Source organism: Pristiophorus japonicus, chromosome 5 (genome assembly GCF_044704955.1).
Source record: "Pristiophorus japonicus isolate sPriJap1 chromosome 5, sPriJap1.hap1, whole genome shotgun sequence".
Lineage (NCBI taxonomy): Eukaryota > Metazoa > Chordata > Chondrichthyes > Pristiophoridae > Pristiophorus > Pristiophorus japonicus.
Window position 1 is genome coordinate 2,922,638 of NC_091981.1, and position 20,677 is coordinate 2,943,314.

The window sequence follows — 20,677 nt, forward strand, 5'->3', positions numbered from 1 at the left end:
TATAAATGCAAGTTGTTGTTGTAGCTGTCTGTTATTATTTGGGTTAGACCTGCCTAACAGTAATTATTTCCGTATCCAGAATGGAGATAATTATCGGAAGATTAAAAGGTCACTGAATGACTTCGGGAACATTGTGTTTATAAAAGGATGTGACTGCTGCCAACGGACAGGAAGTGGACTGCGCGTGCAGTCGTTGGCAGCAGTCCCTCCATTATAAGTACTGCAGGGAATCGAATACGGCCAGGGTGATCTCCTGGACTAGTTTCGATCATCTGGATGGGTGGGAGAGGAATTTTCCCAGATTTTTTTCTCTCTAAATTGGCCTGGGTTTTTCTCTGGTTTTTGCCTTTCCCAGGAGATCACATGGCTCCGGTTGGGGTGGAGTGTAGAATGTTTCAGTATAAGGGGTGTCGCAGTTGTGTGGGGCGGACTGGTTGGGCTGGGTGCTCTTTGCCTTTCCGTCATTGTTCATTGTTCAGAGGTTTATATGTAACCTTCAGGGCTGCTGACCGAGGGCCGTGTGGCCTCCTTCTGCGCTGTAAATTTCTGTGTTTCTATAACTACACAATGCAGTGATGTCACTTGCATCAAAGTGCTTCATTGTGTCACCTTGATTGTAAACCATGTGACAAAAGTTATGCAGAGTTCTTTTAACATACCAACCTCTAACTAAAATAAAAGATTTGCTTAGCTGATTTATCCATTTAAAAAAAAACGAATAATGACAGATGGGTAAAAACCCTCTGGTTCATCCAGCCCGACCCAGACAATTGCGATACGTTGTCTATCACTATGTGCACTCTCCACCCCACCCCAAACCTTGTGACCTCGTATAAGATTCTGAGGGGGCTTGACAGGGTAGATGCAGGGAGGATGTTTCCTCTCGTGGGGGAATCGAGAACGAGGGGGCATAGTTTCACTCTGGAGCATCCACGATGCTGAGAATGACGTGAATAGCACATTTAGTGAGTTGGTCTTACCGCAGGTAAAGGGTACACTGCCAGATAGGAAATGGGTGACCAACAGGAAGAGCAGTGCAAGGAAGGTAGTGCAGGGGTGCCCTGCGGCCATCCCCCTGCAAAACAGATTCACCGCTTTGGGTATTGTTGGGGGGCAGCAGCAGCCAAGAGTGGGAGAGCGATAGTGATAGGGGATTCAATTGTAAGGGGAATAGATAGGCGTTTCTGCGACCGCAACCGAGACTCCAAGATGCTATGTTGCCTCCCTGGTGCAAGGGTCAAGGATGTCTCGGAGCGGGTGCAGGACATTCTGAAAAGGGAAGGTGAACAGCCAGTTGTCGTGGTTCATATAGGTACCAACGATATAGGTAAAAAACGGGTGAGGTCCTACAAGACAAATTTAGGGAGCTAGGAGCTAAATTAAAAAGTAGAAACTCAAAAGTAATAATCTCAGGATTGCAACCAGTGCCACGTGCTAGTCAGAGTAGGAATTGCAGGATAGCTCAGATGAATACGTGGCTTGAGGAGTGGTGCAGAAGGGAGGGATTCAAATTCCTGGGACATTAGAACCGGTTCTGGGGGAGGTGGGACCAGTACCTGGGCAGGACCGGAACCAATGTCCTCGGGGGAGTGTTTGCTAGTGCTGTTGGGGAGGGGTTAAACCAATATGGCAGGGGGATGGGAACCTATGAAGGGAGACAGAAGGAAGTAGAATGGGGGCAGAAGCAAAAGATAGAAAGAAGAAAAGTAAAACTGGAGGGCAGAGAAACCTAAGGCAAAAAACAAAAAGGGCCACATTACAGCAAAATTCGAAAGGGGCAAAGTGTGTTCTAAAAGGGCAAAGTGTGTTCGAAAGGCAAGCCTGAAGGCTCTGTGCCTCAATGCAAGGAGTATTCGGAATAAGATGGACGAACTAACTGCACAGATAGCAGTTAACGGGTATGATGTAATTAGCATCACGGAGACATGGCTCCAGGGTGACCAAGGCTGGGAACTCAACATCCAGGGGTATTCAACATTTAGTAAGGATAGACAGAAAGGAAAAGGAGGCGGGGTGGCATTGCTGGTTAAAGAGGAAATTAATGCAATAGTAAGAAAGGACATTAGCTTGGATGATGTGTAATCAGTATGGGTGGAGTTACGGAATACCAAGGGGCAGAAAACGCTAGTGGGAGTTGTGTACAGACCACCAAACAGTAGTAGTAAGGTTGGGGATAGCATCAAACAAGAAATTAGGGATGCATGCAATAAAGGTACAGCAGTTATCATGGGTGACTTTAATCTACATGTTGATTGGGCTAACCAAACTTGTAGCAATGCGGTGGAGGAGGATTTCCTGGAGTGTATTAGGGATAGTTTTCTAGACCAATATGTCAAGGAACCAACCAGGGAGCTGGCCATCCTGGACAGGCAGGGGAATGGGAACCAATGCAGGGAGACACAGGGAAACAAAATGGAGACAGAAGCAAAAGACAGAAAAGAGATGAGTAAAAGTGGAGGGCAGAGAAACCCAAGGCAAAAAACAAAAAGGGCCACTGTACAGCAAAATTCTAAACAGTCAAAGTGTAATAAAAAGGCAAGCCTGAAAGCTCTGTACCTCAATGCGAGGAGTATTTGGAACCCAGGAGAGGGCTCTGAGCTAGTTAGAGTGGGTGAGAGCTCAGACGAACAGGACCCCAAGAAAGAATGCAAAAGGCAGGAGGCAACAGAGCAGAGTAGCACTGGGGTAAGGGTAAACCACAAGGTGATAGGAAGGGACAATATGTATGAATATAAGGGGGCTGAAGGAGGGGTCAAATCTGGGGTAGCTCTGTTAATAAAGGATGATATCAGGGCAGTTGTGAGAGACGATATTGGTTCTAATGAACAAAATGTTGAATCATTGTGGGTGGAGATTAGAGATAGTAAGGGGAAAAAGTCACTGGTGGGCGTAGTTTATAGGCCCCCAAATAATAACTTCACGGTGGGGCGGACAATAATCAAGGGAATAATGGAGGCATGTGAAAAAGGAATGGCAGTAATCATGGGGGATTTTAACCTACATATCGATTGGTCAAATCAAATCGCACGGGGTAGCCTTGAGGAGGAATTCATAGAATGCATACGGGATTGTTTCTTAGAACAGTATGTTGCAGAACCTAAAAGGGAGCAAGCTATCTTAGATCTGGTCCTGTGTAATGAGACAGGAATAATAAACGATCCCCTGGTAAAAGATCCTCTCGGAATGAGTGATCACAGTATGGTTGAATTTGTAATACAGATTGAGGGTGAGGAAGTAGTGTCTCAAACGAGCGTACTATGCTTAAACAAAGGGGACTACAGTGGGATGAGGGCAGTGTTGGCTAAAGTAGACTGGGAACACAGACTAAACAGTGGCACAATTGAGGAACAGTGGAGGATTTTTCAGGAGCTCTTTCATAGTGCTCAACAAAAATATATTCCAGTGAAAAAGAAGGGCGGTAAGAGAAGGGATAACCAGCCGTGGATACCCAAGGAAATAAAGGAGAGTATCAAATTAAAAACCAATGCGTATAAGGTGGCCAAGGTTAGTGGGAAACTAGAAGATTGGGAAAATTTTAAACGACAGCAAAGAATGACTAAGAAAGCAATAAAGAAAGGAAAGATAGATTACGAAAGTAAACTTGCACAAAACATAAAAACGGATAGTAAAAGCTTTTACCGATATATAAAACGGAAAAGAGTGACTAAAGTAAATGTTGGTCCCTTAGGAAGATGAGAAGGGGTATTTAATACTGGGAAATGTGGAAATGGCTGAGACCGTAAACAATTATTTTGCTTCGGTCTTCACAGTGGAAGACACAAAAACCATGCCAAAAATTGCTGGTCATGGGAATGTGGGAAGGGAGGACCTTGAGATAATCACTATCACTAGTGGGTTAGTGCTGGACAGGCTAATGGGACTCAAGGTAGACAAGTCCCCTGGTCCTGATGAAATGCATCCCAGGGTATTAAAAGAGATGGCGGAAGTTATAGCAGATGCATTCGTTATAATCTACCAAAATTCTCTGGACTCTGGGGAGGTACCAGCGGATTGGAAAGCAGCTAATGTAACGCCTCTATTTAAAAAAGGGGGCAGACAAAAGGCAGGTAACTATAGGCCGGTTAGTTTAACATCTGTGGTGGGGAAAATGCTTGAAACTATCATTAAGGAAGAAATAGCGGGACATCTAGAGAGGAATAGTGCAATCAAGCAGACGCAACATGGATTCATGAAGGGGAAATCATGTTTAATTAATTTACTGGAATTCTTTGAGGATATAACGAGCATGGTGGATAGAGGTGTACCGATGGATGTGGTGTATTTAGATTTCCAAAAGGCATTCGATAAGGTGCCACACAAAAGGTTACTGCAGAAGATAGAGGTACGCGGAGTCAGAGGAAATGTATTAGCATGGATTGAGAATTGGCTGGCTAACAGAAAGCAGAGAGTTGGGATAAATGGGTCCTTTTCGGGTTGGAAATCGGTGGTTAGTGGTGTGCCACAGGGATCGGTGCTGGGACCACAACTGTTTACAATATACATAGATGACCTGGAAGAGGGGACAGAGTGTGGTGTGACAAAATTTGCAGATGACACAAAGATTAGTGGGAAAGCGAGTTGTGTCGAGGACACAGAGAGGCTGCAAAGAGACTTAGATAGGTTAAGCGAATGGGCTAAGGTTTGGCAGATGGAATACAATGTCGGAAAATGTGAGGTCATCCACCTTGGGGGAAAAAAAACAGTAAAAAGGAATATTACTTGAATGGGGAGAAATTACAACATGCTGCGGTGCAGAGGGACCTGGGGGTCCTTGTGCATGAAACTCTAGGTGCAGCAGGTAATCAGGAAGGCGAATGGAATGTTGGCCTTCATTGCGAGAGGGATGGAGTACAAAAGCAGGGAGGTCCTGCTGCAACTGTACAGGGTATTGGTGAGGCCGCACCTGGAGTACTGCGTGCAGTTTTGGTCACCTTACTTAAGGAAGGATATACTAGCTTTGGAGGGGATACAGAGACGATTCACTAGGCTGATTCCGGAGATGAGGGGTTACCTTATGATGATAGATTGAGTAGACTGGGTCTTTACTCGTTAGAGTTCAGAAGGATGAGGAGTGATCTTATAGAAACATTTAAAATAATGAAAGGGATAGACAAGATAGAGGCAGAGAGATTGTTTCCACTGGTCGGGGAGACTAGAACTAGGGGGCACAGCCTCAAAATACGGGGGAGCCAATTTAAAACCGAGTTGAGAAGGAATTTCTTCTCCCAGAGGGTTGTGAATCTGTGGAATTCTCTGCCCAGGGAAGCAGTTGAGGCTAGCTCATTGAGTGTATTCAAATCACAGATAGATAGATTTTTAACCAATAAGGGAATTAAGGGTTATGGGGAGCGGGCGGGTAAGTGGAGCTGAGTCCACGGCCAGATCAGCCATGATCTTGTTGAATGGCGGAGCAGGCTCGAGGGGCTAGATGGCCTACTCCTGTTCCTAATTCTTACGGTCTTATGTAAAACGGGGAAGGTGGCTCAACCATGGCTAACGAGGGAAATTGAGGATAGTGTTAAATCCAAGGAAGAGGCATATAAATTGACCAGAAAAAGCAGCAAACCTGAGGATTGGGAGAAATTTAGAATTCAGCAGAGGAGGACAAAGAGTTTAATTAAGAGGGGGAAAATAGAGTATGAGAAGAAGTTTGCCGGGAACATAAAAACTGACTGCAAAAGCTTCTCTAGCAATGTGAAGAGAAAAAGATTAGTGAATACAAACGTAGGTCCCTTGCAGTCGGATTCAGGTGAATTTATAATGGGGAGCAAAGAAATAACAGACCAATTGAACAAATACTTTGGTTCTGTCTTCACGAAGGAAGACACAAATAACCTTCCGGAAGTACTTGGGGACCAGTGAGAAGGAGGAACTGAATGGTATCCTTATTAGGCGGGAAATTGTGTTTGTGAAATGGATGGGATTGAAGGCCGATAAATCCCCGGGGCCTGATGGTCTGCATCCCAGAGTACTTAAGGAAATGGCCCGAGAAATAGTGGATGCATTGGTGATCATTTTCCAACAGTCTATCGACTCTGGATCAGTTCCTATGGACTGGAGGGTAGCTAATGTAACACCACTTTTTAAAGGGACGGAGAGAGAAAGCGAGTAATTATAGACCGATTAGCCTGACATCAGTAGTGGGGAAAATGTTGGAATCAATTATTAAGGATGAAATAGCAGCGCATTTGGAAAGCAGTGACAGGATCGGTCCAAGTCAGGATGGATTTACGAAGGGCAATTCATGCTTGACAAATCTTCTGGAATTTTTTGAGAATGTAACTAGTAGAGAGGACATAGGAGAACCAGTGGCTGTGGTATATTTGGACTTTCAAAAGGCTTTTGACAAGGTCCACACAAGAGATTGTTGTGCAAAATTAAAGCACATGGTATTGGGGGTAATGTACTGACGTGGATAGAGAACTGGTTGGCAGACAGGAAGCAGAGAGTCGGGATAAACTGGTCCTTTTCAGAATGGCAGGCAGTTACTAGTGGAGTGCCGCAGGGCTCGGTGCTGGGACCCCAGCTCTTTACAATATACATCAATGATTTGGATGAAGGAATTGAGTATAATATCTCCAAGTTTGCAGATGACACTTGTTGTGTATCTGTAAATCATGCACTCACATGTTTCGCCACCAGGGAGCTCATCCCCTGAAGTCCCAAGGGATCCCAGCATCTCTTGGGAGCACTGTATATAAACCGGCCCCTAAGGCCTGTTCCTCACTCTGGAGTGTCTTATCAAAGACTGAGGTCACTGTTACTTTAACCTCCCTGTGTGCAGCCTCATCTGTGTTAGGAACACAATAACACTAAACTGGGTGACGGTGTGAGCTGTGAGGAGGATGCTAAGAGGCTGCAGGGTGACTTGGACAGGTTAGGTGAGTGGGCAAATGCATGGCAGATGCAGTATAATGTGGATAAATGTGAGGTTATCCACTTTGGGGCAAAAACGCGAAGACAGAATATTATCTGAATGGTGGCAGATTAGGAAAAGGGGAGGTGCAACGAGACCTGGGTGTCATGGTTCATCAGTCATTGAAAGTTGGCATGCAGGTACAGCAGGCAGTAAAGAAGGCAAATGGTATGTTGGCCTTCATAGCTAGGGGATTTCAGTATAGGAGCAGGGAGGTCTTACTGCAGTTGTACAGGGCCTTGATGAGGCCTCACATGGAATATTGTGTTCAGTTTTGGTATCCTAATCTGAGGAAGGATGTTATTGCTATTGAGGGAGTGCAGCGAAGGTTCACCAGACTGATTCCTTGGATGGCTGGACTGACATATGAGGAGAGACTTGATCAACTGGGCCTTTATACATTGGAGTTTAGAAGGATGAGAGGAGATGCATAGAAACATGCAAGATTCTGACAGGACGGGACAGGTTAGATGCTGGTAGATTGTTCCTGATGTTGGGGAAGTCCAGAAGCAGGGGACACAGTCTTAGGATAAGGGGTAGGCCATTTAGGACTGAGATAAGGAGAAACTTCTTCACTCAGAGAGTTGGTAACCTGTGGAATTCCCTGCCGCCGAGAGTTGTTGATGCCAATTCGTTGGATATATTCAAGAGGGAGTTAGATATGGCCCTTACGGCTAAGGGGATCAAGGGGCATGGAGAGAAAGCAGGAAAGGGGTACTGAGGGAATGATCAGCCATGATCTTATTGAATGGTGGTGCAGGCTCGAAGGGCCGAATGGCCTACTCCTGCACCTATTTTCTATGTTACTATGTTTCAGAATAAGGGGTCACACATTTAAAACGAAGATGAGGAGGAATTACTTCTCTGAGGGTTGTAAATCTGTGGAATTCCCTGCCCCAGAGAGCTGTGGAGGCTGGGTCATTGAATATATTTAAGGCAGAGATAGACAGATTTTTGAACGATAAGGGAGTGAAGGGTTATGGGGAGCGGGCAGGGAAGTGGAGCTGAGTCCATGATCAGATCAGCCATGATCGTATTGAATAGCTGAGCAGGCTCGAGGGGCCAAATGGCCGACCCCTGCTCCTATTTCTTGTGACTCCTGGGAGAGACAAAAAAAGCCCCATTTAAAAACACAAGCCAATTTGGGGGAAAAAATCTGTGAAATTCCCCTCTGACCCATCTTGGCGATCAAAACTAGTCTCAGAGATTGCTCTGGCGCTGCAGTACGTAAAAAAGAGATGTTAATTTTTATTCCCAGGCTCTGAATTCAAGTCTTAATTATCGGATGGCTGTTGACGGGAGCCATTTGCTTTGGCACATTGTGGTCGCATGTTAATTCATCCCTGAGTGTGTTTGTCCGGTTAGTCGGGGAGATTTCCCAGTGTGTGAAAATGTTCTAAAGTGCAGAGTGTAAACTGACAAAAGTAGCATTTAAATCGGTGTCGAATTATTGCATTGTCATCCGTGTTCAAAGCGACATTGTTGGCGCATTCCTTGCCAAAGGAGATACGTCCCTGACCTTACCCAGGAATATTGATGGGCCAGTATTGTTGCAGCGACCTGTATCTATGTGTATATCTGAGTGGAAATACTGCTGAGGATGTCGGTCCCTATGTGAAACTAATAAAATATGTCTGTTGTGTCTTTTCTTCCAGTTCCCACTATTAACCCAGCAGCTGCGTGCCGCTCCAAATTGGGACATGTAAGTGTGGTATGCTTTATTTCCAGAATAGAAAGCATCTGTTTCATGCGTCATCATTATCAGTTCTCAGAAGGGATTCTTTAAACGGCAGATCTGACTACAGCCATTCAGATTTAATTCACTTATAATCTCAATGCCCCCTGCTGGTGATATTGAATGAATCCCTGCAGGATGTTTAATTAGAAAAGCAAATTGCACCATGATATATTAAATGTGAGTAAAACTACCAACACTCTGCTTTGGGGCATGATTCTCAATCACTGCTTGACTTAAATGGTTACGCAATTATTTCTCTTTTTATTAGTTCCTGGGATGTGGGCGTCGCTGGCAAGGCCGGCATTTATTGCCCATCCCTAATTGCCCCTTGAGAAGGTGGTGGTGAGCCGCCTTCTTGAACCGCTGCAGTCCGTGTGGTGAAGGTGCTCCCACAGTGCTGTTAGGGAGGGAGTTCCAGGATTGTGACCCAGCGACGATGAAGGAACGGCCGATATATTTCCAAGTCAGGATGGTGTGTGACTGGGAGGGGAACGTGGAGGTGGTGGTGTTCCCATGCACCTGCTGCCCTTGGCCTTCTCGGTGGAAGAGGTCGCGGGTTTGGGAGGTGCTGCCGAAGATGCCTTGGCGAGTAGATGGTCCACACTGCAGGGTATCGACCTGCTTGTGGGGTAATGGGGCTGAAAATGCAATCACATATGGTTACATTTAAAGTAAAAGATGCAGAGTACAGCAGGAATTGCACCTTTAGAAAGGTGACTTTTAGAGGAATGAGTGAAAAATCAAGGGGATGGGCTGGATCACGGGAAAAGGGAGAAGGAATAATGAATACCTTCAATAATGTATTACGGAAAGTTCAAACCAACTATGCACTCGATATGAAGGGTAGTGGAGAAATAAGGGAACAATAGGTCAAATCTTTAAGGTAACAGAGGACAGTTAATAAGAACATAAGAAATAGGAGCAGGAGTCGGCCATTCGGCCCCTCGAGCCTGCTCAGCCATTCAATAAGATCATGGCTGATCTGATCATGGACTCAGCTCCACTTCCCTGCCCACTCCCCATAACCCGACTCCCTTATCGTTCAAAAATCTGGCTATCTCCGCCTTAAATATATTCAGTGACCCAGCCTCCACAGCTCTCTCGGGCAGAGAATTCCACAGATTTACAACCCTCTGAGAGAAGAAATTCCTCCTCATCTCCGTTTTAAATGGACGACCCTTTATTCTGAAACTATGCTCCCTAGTTCTAGATTCTCCCACGAGGGGAAACATCCTCTCTGCATCTACCCTGTCGAGCCCCCTCAGAATCTTATATGTTTCAATAAGATCACCTCTCAGTCTTCTAAACTCCAATGAGTATAGGCCTAACCTGCTCAACCTTTCTTCATAAGACAACCCCTTCATCTCAGGAATGAATCTCGTGAACCTTCTCTGAACTGCCTCAATGCAAGTATATCCCTCCTTAAATAAGGAGACCAAAACTGCACGCAGCAGTCCAATACCCTGTCGGAGTTTAATATTCTGGATATATGTGAAATAGATCAGCTTTGTTTTAAAGATGTTGTTGTGGGTTTCTGTCTTTCCCACCTGAGTGTTTAGCATCACCTGGCTGGAGCTCAGAGAGGACAATCTGAGGAGAGGATCGTACATCGGGAACTGAACTTCAGCCTAGACACAGTCCTTCAGTGCCACACTTAATAGAGAAATAAAGTAAAGGGGTGGGGTGTTGTTTTCACATTATTACTGTAGTGTTAGTGTAAAGTAATTTAACGTCGCACTGATGCTATAGTGCAGTGTAAATGCTGCTTGACCTTGGACTTGGGGTGTGACTTGACGCTGAGATGAAGCATGAGACGGCGGAGGTGGGAGTCTCGCTCTGCTTTGCTTCAGAGACGGTTCAGTCCCTGATGCTCATTCCTCAGTCGACAAGTTTAGCATCTGTGCAAAGCTGAGAGTGCTGCACGCTAAACGTGTGTGAGTGCACTGCAAGAAACGGGTCGGAAGCAATGAGATAGAAAATGGAATTCATCTGGCAGGGTATAGAAAAGGCAGTGTGAATGGCTTTTTCTCAATAATAGTGGTTCGCTCCCCCAGGATTGCTGAGCATGATTGCTCAAGTACTGCTCGTGGGAATAGGAAAGGTCGGAAGTTGTATCTGTTTGTAAACTGCTGGTTGTGCAGCGGGTAGTCGCTACATATTCATAGCAACAGGCAGTGAAGGAAATAATAGGGCCATTGAAGGATCTCAGCAGTGGCACAACATTGAGTGAGCAACAGAATAGAAAATATCCTAAATGATCCTGTGTGTCAGTTTTCATGTTAAAAGCGAGCACTCCCTTCCCGATACAGGCACGGAATTTCCACGGCAAGGTGAGGAAATATGCAGCATGACAGAAATTGCAAATCAAGTGCTCACTGAAAGAGGACAAAGTTTCGAACCCGTAGGGACTGAAGCAAGTCAAAATGCTTATGCCCTTGTAAATATCTTTATTGAATCGCTGTAAACTGGAGTGGCACTTGAGAATTGAACAAGGGCAGACATGAGACCAAATTATAAAAAGGGACATAAACCGAGAGTTGGCTGAAGGCTGAGAGCGTAATATCTATGCAAGCTATTATCAGCAGGTCTCCATTCGTCCAAGTTAACTCTTGCCACCGGACCAAGACCTGGCTCTGTCAAGCCCGTGTGGTGGCTGGTGTGCAACGACCACCACACGTTAAAACAATCCACGCACAGGTATTGAGGGAGTGCAGCAAAGGTTCACCAGGCTGATTCCCGGAATGACAGGAATGACATATGAAGAAAGACTGGATCAATTCAGCTTATATTCAATGGAATTTAGAAAAATGAGAGGGGATCTCAGAAACATATAAAATTCTGATGGGTTCAGACAGGTTAGATGCAGGAAGAATGTTCCCGATGTTGGGGAAGTCCAGGATAAGGGGTAAGCCATTTAGGACCGAGATGAGGAGAAACTTCTTCACTCAGAATTGTGAACCTGTGGAATTCTCTACCACAGAAAGTTGTTGAGGCCAGTTTGTTGGATATATTCAAAAGGGAGTTAGATATGGCCCTTATGGCCAAAGGGATCAGGGGGGTATGGAGAGAAAGCAGGAAAGGGGTACTGAAGGAATGATCAACCATGATCATATTGAATGGCGGTGCAGGCTCGAAGGGCCGAACGGCCTACTTCTGCACCTATTTTCTATGTTTCTATGTTCTACCCCCTCAATTGCTCAGGACTGGAACGTCGGGTCCTTCATTGAAACATCTGTGAACTCTTGTGGAAGCAAGTCATCCTCGTTCGAGGGACCGCCTATGATAATGATGAGGATGATGCTGGACAAGATAGCATATTAGAGTTTGAAATAATGAAGCCCGCAGAGATATAAGGTGTAATGCATGCACATGTAAGCATGCACACAGGTTTGTTGAGCTGTTGAGGTGGGAGTGGCTTAGCCAGTCATGTGATGTTCACAAAACTCAACAAAACCCCAGCCAGTTGGGTTCGGGGGATCCACGATGAGGCAGGTGGTTGTGAGCCTGGTGGATGAACTGGTAATGTGTAGTGCGATTGTTAAACCTTTTGCTCGTAATCCAACTAGTTCTTAATAGCGATGTGTTGCTATGAATTCTTAAGCAAAGAACCCAGGAAGCAAATACGTTACATATGGCAGATTGGGATGGGGTCACCATCAATGTTCTGACGGGTTTAGACAGGTTAAATGCAGAAAGAATGTTCCCAATGTTGGGGAAGTCCAGAACCAGGGGTCACAGTCTGAGGATAAGGGGTAAGCCATTTAGGACCGAGATGAGGAGAAACTTCTTCACCCAGAGAGTGGTGAACCTGTGGAATTCTCTACCACAGAAAGTAGTTGAGGCCAATTCACTAAATATATCCAAAAGGGAGTTAGATGAAGTCCTTACTACTCGGGGGATCAAGGGTTATGGCGAGAAAGCAGGAAGGGGGTACTGAAGTTTCATGTTCAGCCATGAACTCATTGAATGGCGGTGCAGGCTAGAAGGGCTGAATGGCCTGCTCCTGCACCTATTTTCTATGTTTCTATGTTTCTATGTTCCCTTTAAGCTGTGTGGTCGCACAGTGCTCTGGAGGTCCCGTGCAGCCAGTGAGTCAGCTTTAAATTGCTAAAACCACGCATGCGCGGAATTTTGAACAGGCCACGTTAAAGGGGCCCCGCATCCGAACCGACATGACAGTGACCATTGGTCACCATGGCTTTGTGAGGGGGAGGCTGTACTGGATCAACTTACTGCAGTTCTTTGAAGAAATAGCACATGGAGAACTTGCCGTTTGCTACAATAGTTAGATTTTTGTGAATTTATTTTGACACGGCCACCCATAGATTGACAAATGAGATTGGAAGGGATGGACGAGGTAGGGTAACTTGTGAAGTGGATGGTGCTCGCTGGCCTACATTGGCTCCCGGTTAAGCAACGCCTCGATTTCAAAATTCTCATCCTTGTTTTCAAATCCCTCCATGGCCCTCACCCCTCCCTATCTCTGTAATCTCCTCGAGCCCCACAACCCCTCGAGATGTCTGCGCTCCTCTAATTCTGCCCTCCTGACCATCCCTGATTATAATCGCTCCACCATTGGTGGCCGTGCCTTCTGTTGCCTGGGCCCCAAGCTCTGGAACTCCCTCACTAAACCTCGCCGCCTCTAACTCTCTCTCCTCCTTCAAGACGCTCCTTAAAACCAACCTCTTTGACCAAGCTTTTGGTCACCTGCGCTAATTTCTACATACGCGGCTCGGTGTCAAATTTTTAGCTCATTATCATCATCATAGGCAGTCCCTCGAAATCGAGGAAGACTTGCTTCCACTCTAAAAATGAGTTCTCAGGTGACTGAACAGTCCAATACGGGAATTACAGTCCCTATCACAGTTGGGACAGACAGTGGTTGAGGGAAGGGGAGGGTTGGACTGGTTTGCCGCACGCTCCTTCCGCTGCCTGCGCTTGGTTTCTGCATGCTCTTGGCGACGAGACTCGAGGTGCTCAGCGCCCTCCCGGATGCACTTCCTCCACTTAGGGCGGTCTTTGGCCAGGGACTCCCAGGTGTCGGTGGGGATGTTGCACTTTATCAAGGAGGCTTTGAGGGTGTCCTTGAAACGTTTCCTCTGCCCACCTGGGGCTCGCTTGCTGTGCAGGAGTTCTAAGTAGAGCGCTTGCTTTGGGAGTCCCGTGTCAGGCATTCGAACAATGTGGCCCACCCAGCAGAGCTGATCGAGTGTGGTCAGTGCTTCGATGCTGGATATGTTGGCCTGGTCGAGAATGCTAATGTTGGTGCGTCTGTCCTCCCAGGGGATTTGTAGGATCTTGCGGAGACATTCCTACCTGTCTGCACGCAGCCTCTCCAGCAGTGGCTTCTTTTCCAGCCCATCAAATGACAGGTTGAGAGTTCCCAAAGGATCCATGCTTGAAACTCTTTCCTCTATCTTATTTCCACAGGCTCCAAGTCTTGTTTCCATATGTACGCTGACAACGCCTATCTCCACTTCACCACTTCTCACAAGCACCACTGAGCTGTCTAACTGCCTATATATGACATCCTGTTACACGTGAGAATAACCAGCCTCGAATCTGTGACATTGATGGTCTCTTGTTACGTACTGAAAATGTCATAGAATTTAATGCTGACCAGCAGTGCTCCTGTGGTGTTGCGTACAGGCTGAAGATTGGCAGCCTGCTGCAAACAGCAAGATGAGTTTGAGGCAAGGTAGCATTTGTACATAATTTTCTTACAGGGCCAAATCGTGTGGGGGAAGGGGGTAAATCAAAGGCAGAATCAGTGGGGGAGGAGAGCCACGGGCTGGGAGCACAAGTGTGTCGGGGAGGGAACAGAAAAAGAAAGAAAGACTTACATTTATATATCATCATAGGCAGTCCCTCGAAATCGAGGAAGACTTGCTTCCACTCTAAAAGTGAGTTCTCATGTGGCTGTACAATTCAATACGGGATTTACAGTCTCTGTCACAGGTGGGACAGACAGTGGTTGAGGGAAAGGGTGGGTGGGGAGTCTGGTTTGCCGCACGCTCCTTCTGTTGCCTGCACTTGATTTTTGCATGCTCTCGGCGACGAGACTCGAGGTGCTCAGTGCCCTCCCGGATGCTCCAATCTTTGGTCATTTACATAGTGCCTTTTACGACCACCGGACGTCTCAAAGTCCTTTACTACCAATGAAGTACTTTTGGGGTGCAGTCACTGTTGTAATGTAGGAAACGCGGCAACCAATTTGCGCACAGCAAGCTCCAACACACAGCAATGTGATAATGACCTGGTAATCTCTTTTTGTTATACATGGATGAGGGATAAATATTGGACACGAGGGAGAATTCCTCTGCTCTTCTTCAAAATAGTGCTGTGGGATCTTTTACGTGCACCTGAGAGGGAAGACGGGGCCTAGGTTTAACGTCTCATCCGAAAGACAGCACCTCCGACAGTGCAGCACTCGCTCAGTACTGCCCCTCCGACAGTGCAGCACTCGCTCAGTACTGCCCCTCCGACAGTGCAGCACTCGCTCAGTATTGCCCCTCCGATAGTGCAGCACTGCCTCAGTACTGCCCCTCTGACAGTGCAGAATTCCCTCGTTACTGCCCCTCTGACAGTGCAGCGCTCCCTCAGTACAGCCCCTCCGCTAGTGCAGCGCTCCCTCAGTACTGCACTGGAGTGTCAGCATAGATTTTTGTGTCTCTGGAGTGGGACTTGAACCCACAACCTTCTGGATCAGAGGGGACAGTGCTCCCCACTGAGTCACAGTATGTTCCACTTAGCCAAGGCTGACCCCTTTTACAACAATCTAGCAGCTTTTATGGTTGTCTTCTGGTGCTGGGCTACAAAATATCAGATTTATTTTCAGTTTCCTAACTTAAGAGGTGGAATTGCTGTAAGTGTTGAAGTACCTCATGGCACCTCATTATTTTATGAAAGGGAAATCGTGTTTGACAAATTTATTCGAGTTTTTTTGAGGATGCAACTAGCAGGGTAGATAAGAACATAAGAATTAGGAGCAGGAGTAGGCCATACGGCCCCTCGAGCCTGCTCCGCCATTCAATACGATCATGGCTGATCCGATCATGGACCCAGCTCCACTTCCCCGCCCGCTCCCCATAACCCCTTATCCCCTTATCGGTTAAGAAACTGTCTATCTCTGTCTTAAATTTATTCAATGACCCAGCTTCCACAGCTCTCTGAGGCAGCAAATTCCACAGATTTACAACCCTCAAGAGAAGAAATTCCTCCTCATCTCAGTTTTAAATGGGCGGCTCCTTATTCTAGTTCTAGTCTCCCCCATCAGTGGAAACATCCTCTCTGCATCCACCTTGTCAAGCCCCTCATAATCTTGTACGTTTCGATAAGATCACCTCTCATTCTTCTGAATTCCAATGAGTAGAGGCCCAACCTCCTCAACCTTTCCTCGTAAGTCAACCCCCTCATCTCCAGAATCAACCGAGTGAACCTTCTCTGAACTGCATCCAAAGCAAGTATATCCTTTCTTAAATATGGAAACCAAAACTGCACGCAGTACTCCAGGTGTGGCCTCACCAAAACCCTGTATAACTAGCAGGACTTCTCTACTTTTATACTCCATCCCCTTTGCAATAAAGGCCAAAATTCCATTGGCTTTCTTGATCACTTGCTGTAGCTGCATACTAACCTTTTGTGTTTCATGCACAAGTACCCCCAGGTCCCGCTGTACTGCAGCACTTTGCAATCTCTCTCAATTAAAAAATAACTTGCTCTTTGATTTTTTTTCTGCCAAAGTGCATGACCTCACACTTTCCATTATACTCCATCTGCCAAATTTTTGCCCACTCACTTAGCCTGTCTATGTCCTTTTGCAGACTCCCCTGCTATTCTCTGAAATAGTGTCATGGAATCTTTTAAGTCCACCTGAGAGAGTAGACGGGGCCTTGGTTTAACGTTTCATCCAAAAGTGGATGTAGTATATTTGGATTTCCAAAAGGCTTTTGATTAGGTGTCACATAAAAGTTTATTATATAAGATAAGGGCTTATGGGATTGGAGGTAATGTATTAGCATGGATAGAGGATTGTTAACCGAAAACAGAGAGTAAGGATTATCGGGTCTTTTTCAGGTTGGCAGGCTGTAACTAGTGGGGTGCCGCAAGGATCAGTGCTGGGGCCTCAGCCATGTACAATCTATATTAATGACCTAGATGAAGGGACCAAGTGTAATATATCCAAGTTTGCTGAGATACAAAGCTAGGTGGGGCAATAAGCGGTGAGGAGAACACAAAGCATCTGCAAAGGGATATAGATGGACTAAGTGAGTGGGCGGTAAGGTGGCAGATGGAGTATAATGTAGGGAAATGTGAGGTTATTTATGTTGGTAGAAAGAATAGAAAAACAGAATATTTTTTAAATGGTGAGAAACTTTTAAATGTTGATGTTCAGGGAGATTTGGGTGTCCTTGTTCAAGAAACACAGAGAGTTAGCATGAAGGTAAGCAAATGGCATGTTGTCCTTTATTGCAAGCGGGTTGGAGTATAAGAGTAAGGAAGTCTTGCTACAATTGTACAGGGCCTTGGTGAGACCACACCTGGAGTACTGTGCACAGTTTTGGTCTCCTTATATAGGAAGGATTTACTTGCCTTGGAGACAGTACAACGGAGGTTCACTAGATTGATTCCTGGGATGAGAGGGTTGTCCTATGAGGAGAGATTGTGTAGAATGGGCCTATACTCTCTTTAGTTTAGAAGAATGAGAGGTGATCTTATTGAAACACACAAGATTCTGAGGAGGATTGACAGGGTAGATGCAGGGAGGATGTTTCCCCCGGGCTGGGGAGTCTAGAACCAGGGGTCACAGTCTCAGGATAAGGGGTCGGCCATTTAGGACTGAGATGAGGAGGAATTTCTTCACTCAGAGGGTGGTGAATCTCTGGAATTCTTTGCCCCAAAGGGCTGTGAATGCTTTGTCTCTGAGTATATTCAAGGCTGAGATCGATAGATTTTTGGACTCTCGGGGAATCGAGGGATATGGGGATCAGGCGGGAAAGTGGAGTTGAGGTCGATGATCAGCCGTGATCTTATTGAATGGTGGAGCAGGCTCGAGGGGCCGAATGGCCGACTCCTGCTCCTAATTCTTATGTTCTTACGGCACCTGGAATGGATAGCTCTGTTTCAGAAGGTGTGGATGCTTTGTGAGTTAGACAGAATGGCAAAAAGAAAAAAAAAGCAATGAAATTGGTCTGTTACATAAGAACGTAAGAATTAGGAGCAGGAGTCGGCCATTTGGCTCTTCGAGCCTGCTCCGCCATTCAATAAGATCACGGCTGATGCTTTACTTCAAATCCACCCTCCCCCACTATCCTCTTATCCCTGGAACTCAAAGTTGGGAATTTGGAGAGCGTGGTGATTCGGTGCAGAAGGGGAAGGAGGTGCTGTTTTATTCCTCCAATACTTGTAGTACAGATAAATATTGAATTTAATCTACCTATAACTTTAACTTCGAAGTTAAATTCAAAATGTAAACTAAATTTCAGTTTGACACTCACCCACTCCTTACCAGAGTCTTCCACTCTCTCCAATTCCCAACTTTTACACTCTGTTTAGATGCACTCCGACAATACATGTACCAACAAGTCAGGCGGAGGATACAGGTAACACTATGTATTGTCCTATCCAGGAAATGTGTAAGGATGTTAAGGTAATTGTGATGGGGGTTTCATTTTGCGTGCAATTGATGAGAAGATTATAGAAATGATTAATTATTTCTAGAAATTATTATGGAATGCTATATAACTCAAATGCTCATGGAAACTGAAGGTGGGAGCATTTCCAGCCTTGCCATGATGTAATAGCTCGGAAACGATCGGTGTCAGAACAAGAAGCTCTCATAGTCCCAATATGAGAGCGTTTAAAATTTGTCTTGCAGTGGGAAAGGAAAGCAATATAAAAAGACTTTTAACTTTAAAAAGGCAGACTTTGATAGAAATAAGGAATAATAGATAATGATAAATTGATCGGCATTGTCAGGTACAGAGGAAAAATACACCAAGACATAATTAGTTGGTTACAAAGCAAATTTGTTCCATCGACAATAACAACAGCTTGCATTTATATAGCGCCTTTAACGTAGTGAAACGTCCCAAGGCACTTCACAGGAACGTTATCAAACAGAATTTAGCACCGTGCCACATAAGGGGATATTAGGGCAGATGACCTTAAGCTTGGACAAAGAGGCAGGTTTTAAGGAGTGTCTTAAAGGAGAAAAGAGAGGCAGAGAGGTTTAGGGAGGGAATTCCAGAGCTTAGGGCCCAGGCAGCTGAAGGCACAGCCACCAATGGTGGAGCGATGGAAATCGGAGATGCTCAAGAGGATAGAATTGGAAGAGCGCAGATATCTTTGACGTTGTGGGGCTAGAGGAGATTACGGAGCTAGCGGGGCTAGAGGAGGTTACAGAGATCTCGGAGGGTTGTGGGGCTAGAGGAGGTTACAGAGATCTCGGAGGGTTGTGGGGCTAGAGGAGGTTACAGAGATCTCAGAGGGTTGTGGGGCTAGAGGAGGTTACAGAGATAGGTTACAGAGCGCAGTTTGAAGAGCCTTCCTGAACCAGTGCAATCTCATAAATGTTGACCTGGGGGCATGACCAGATCTGCGGGGCCTAATTCGGGAAAATTGAATCTTGAACCAACATAAAAGATTGCAGAAAACACGATCGCAAGTGGTTTGGGGCGTAACTCGCTTGCAATTTAAAATTCCCCGATCTTTTGCACAGCTTTGGCCAATTCCGCCCGGATTGTGCGGATGTAACTAACGGAAGCTCGGCCCCAATATACCTAGATTTTGTCGAAGCCCTTGACACAGTACCGCAAAGTAGAAAGCACAGAATTGGGGAGAAGCTTTAAAAGTGGATCATTAACTGATTGAAGCAGAGGATGTAAAAGGGTAGTTGTTCAGGGAGCAGTGACGACATGGAAAGAGGTGACTTGTCTGAACCCAGGTATTGGTTCCGTTGACAGTATTTTTGATGCATGTTAATGACCTTCCACTCGGGACTCCAGTGGACCACTGACCCTCCCAATGCCTGCCCTCAACCAAGCCTTGGACCACCTACCATCAAGGGCGCTACCCAGCGCCGAGCTGGTGGCCAACGTCTCGCCATGGACAACTAGGCTCATACAGCAGTGCCTGGTCTTGGACCCCTTTGCTACTAGACCAAGACTGTGCTCAGCTAAGCCCATGTGATAGCCCGTGTGCAACGATCACCCCACGTTAAAAGAACTCACACACGGGCACCTTCCACTCCGTTAATATCTGTCCCACCTGTGACGGGGACTGTGGCTCTCGTATTGGAATGTTCAGCCACCTAAGGACTCATTTTAAGAGTGGAAGCAAGTCTTCCTCGATTCCGAGGGACTGCCTGTGATGATGAATGATTTGGAGGAAGGAACAGTTACAAATCTCATCAACGATGCCAAATTGAGAAGATCCATCAATAAGGAACGAGTGAACCAATTTCAGAGAACATAACAAAAGAAATAGGAGCAGGCGTCGGCCATTCGGCCCCTCGAGCCTGCTCCGCCATTCAATACGATCATGGCTGATCTGATTATGGATAAAAATGTAGACAGGTTGGAAGATGGGGCCAGAGAGTCGGGAATGTTGGATAACAGAGGGAAATGTATCTGTTTTGTCTTATGACACTCTGAAGCGCCTTGGGACGTTTTACTACATTAAAGGCGCTATATAAATACAAGTTGTTGTTTTGTGCGAAGCTGGGGACGGAGAAGAGTCGGAGCACAAAATAAATGAGAATATTCTCCAGGAAATTTCACCGGAGAGGGATTTGTGGAATTTAGCAGAACACGCCCTTCTACTGTTGGCACAATGAAATCTGCGAACAGAATCGTGTCACGTATAGTTGACGGAAGTGATTATTAGTTTGTACAAACCACTGGCCTGCCTCGACTGTCATAGGAAGGATATCCTGTCCCTGGAGGAAACACAACAAAAGGCAACAAAGTTTATAAATGGGAATGGGCCCCAGTGCGATGAGAATAGACCATGGATGCTGTGAA

General features: G+C 45.9%; 1 protein-coding gene across 5 annotated transcripts in view; it reads left to right on the top strand.

The window, feature by feature from the left end:
- ulk4 (unc-51 like kinase 4) overlaps positions 1-20,677 on the top strand; it is a 615,462-nt gene that overhangs the window by 95,680 nt on the left and 499,105 nt on the right. For all 5 annotated transcript variants that reach the window (XM_070880300.1, XM_070880304.1, XM_070880303.1 and 2 more), the window contains exon 16: positions 8,572-8,618. In XM_070880300.1, the coding sequence (XP_070736401.1) occupies positions 8,572-8,618 (47 nt within the window). The remainder of the gene's footprint in view (positions 1-8,571; positions 8,619-20,677) is intronic.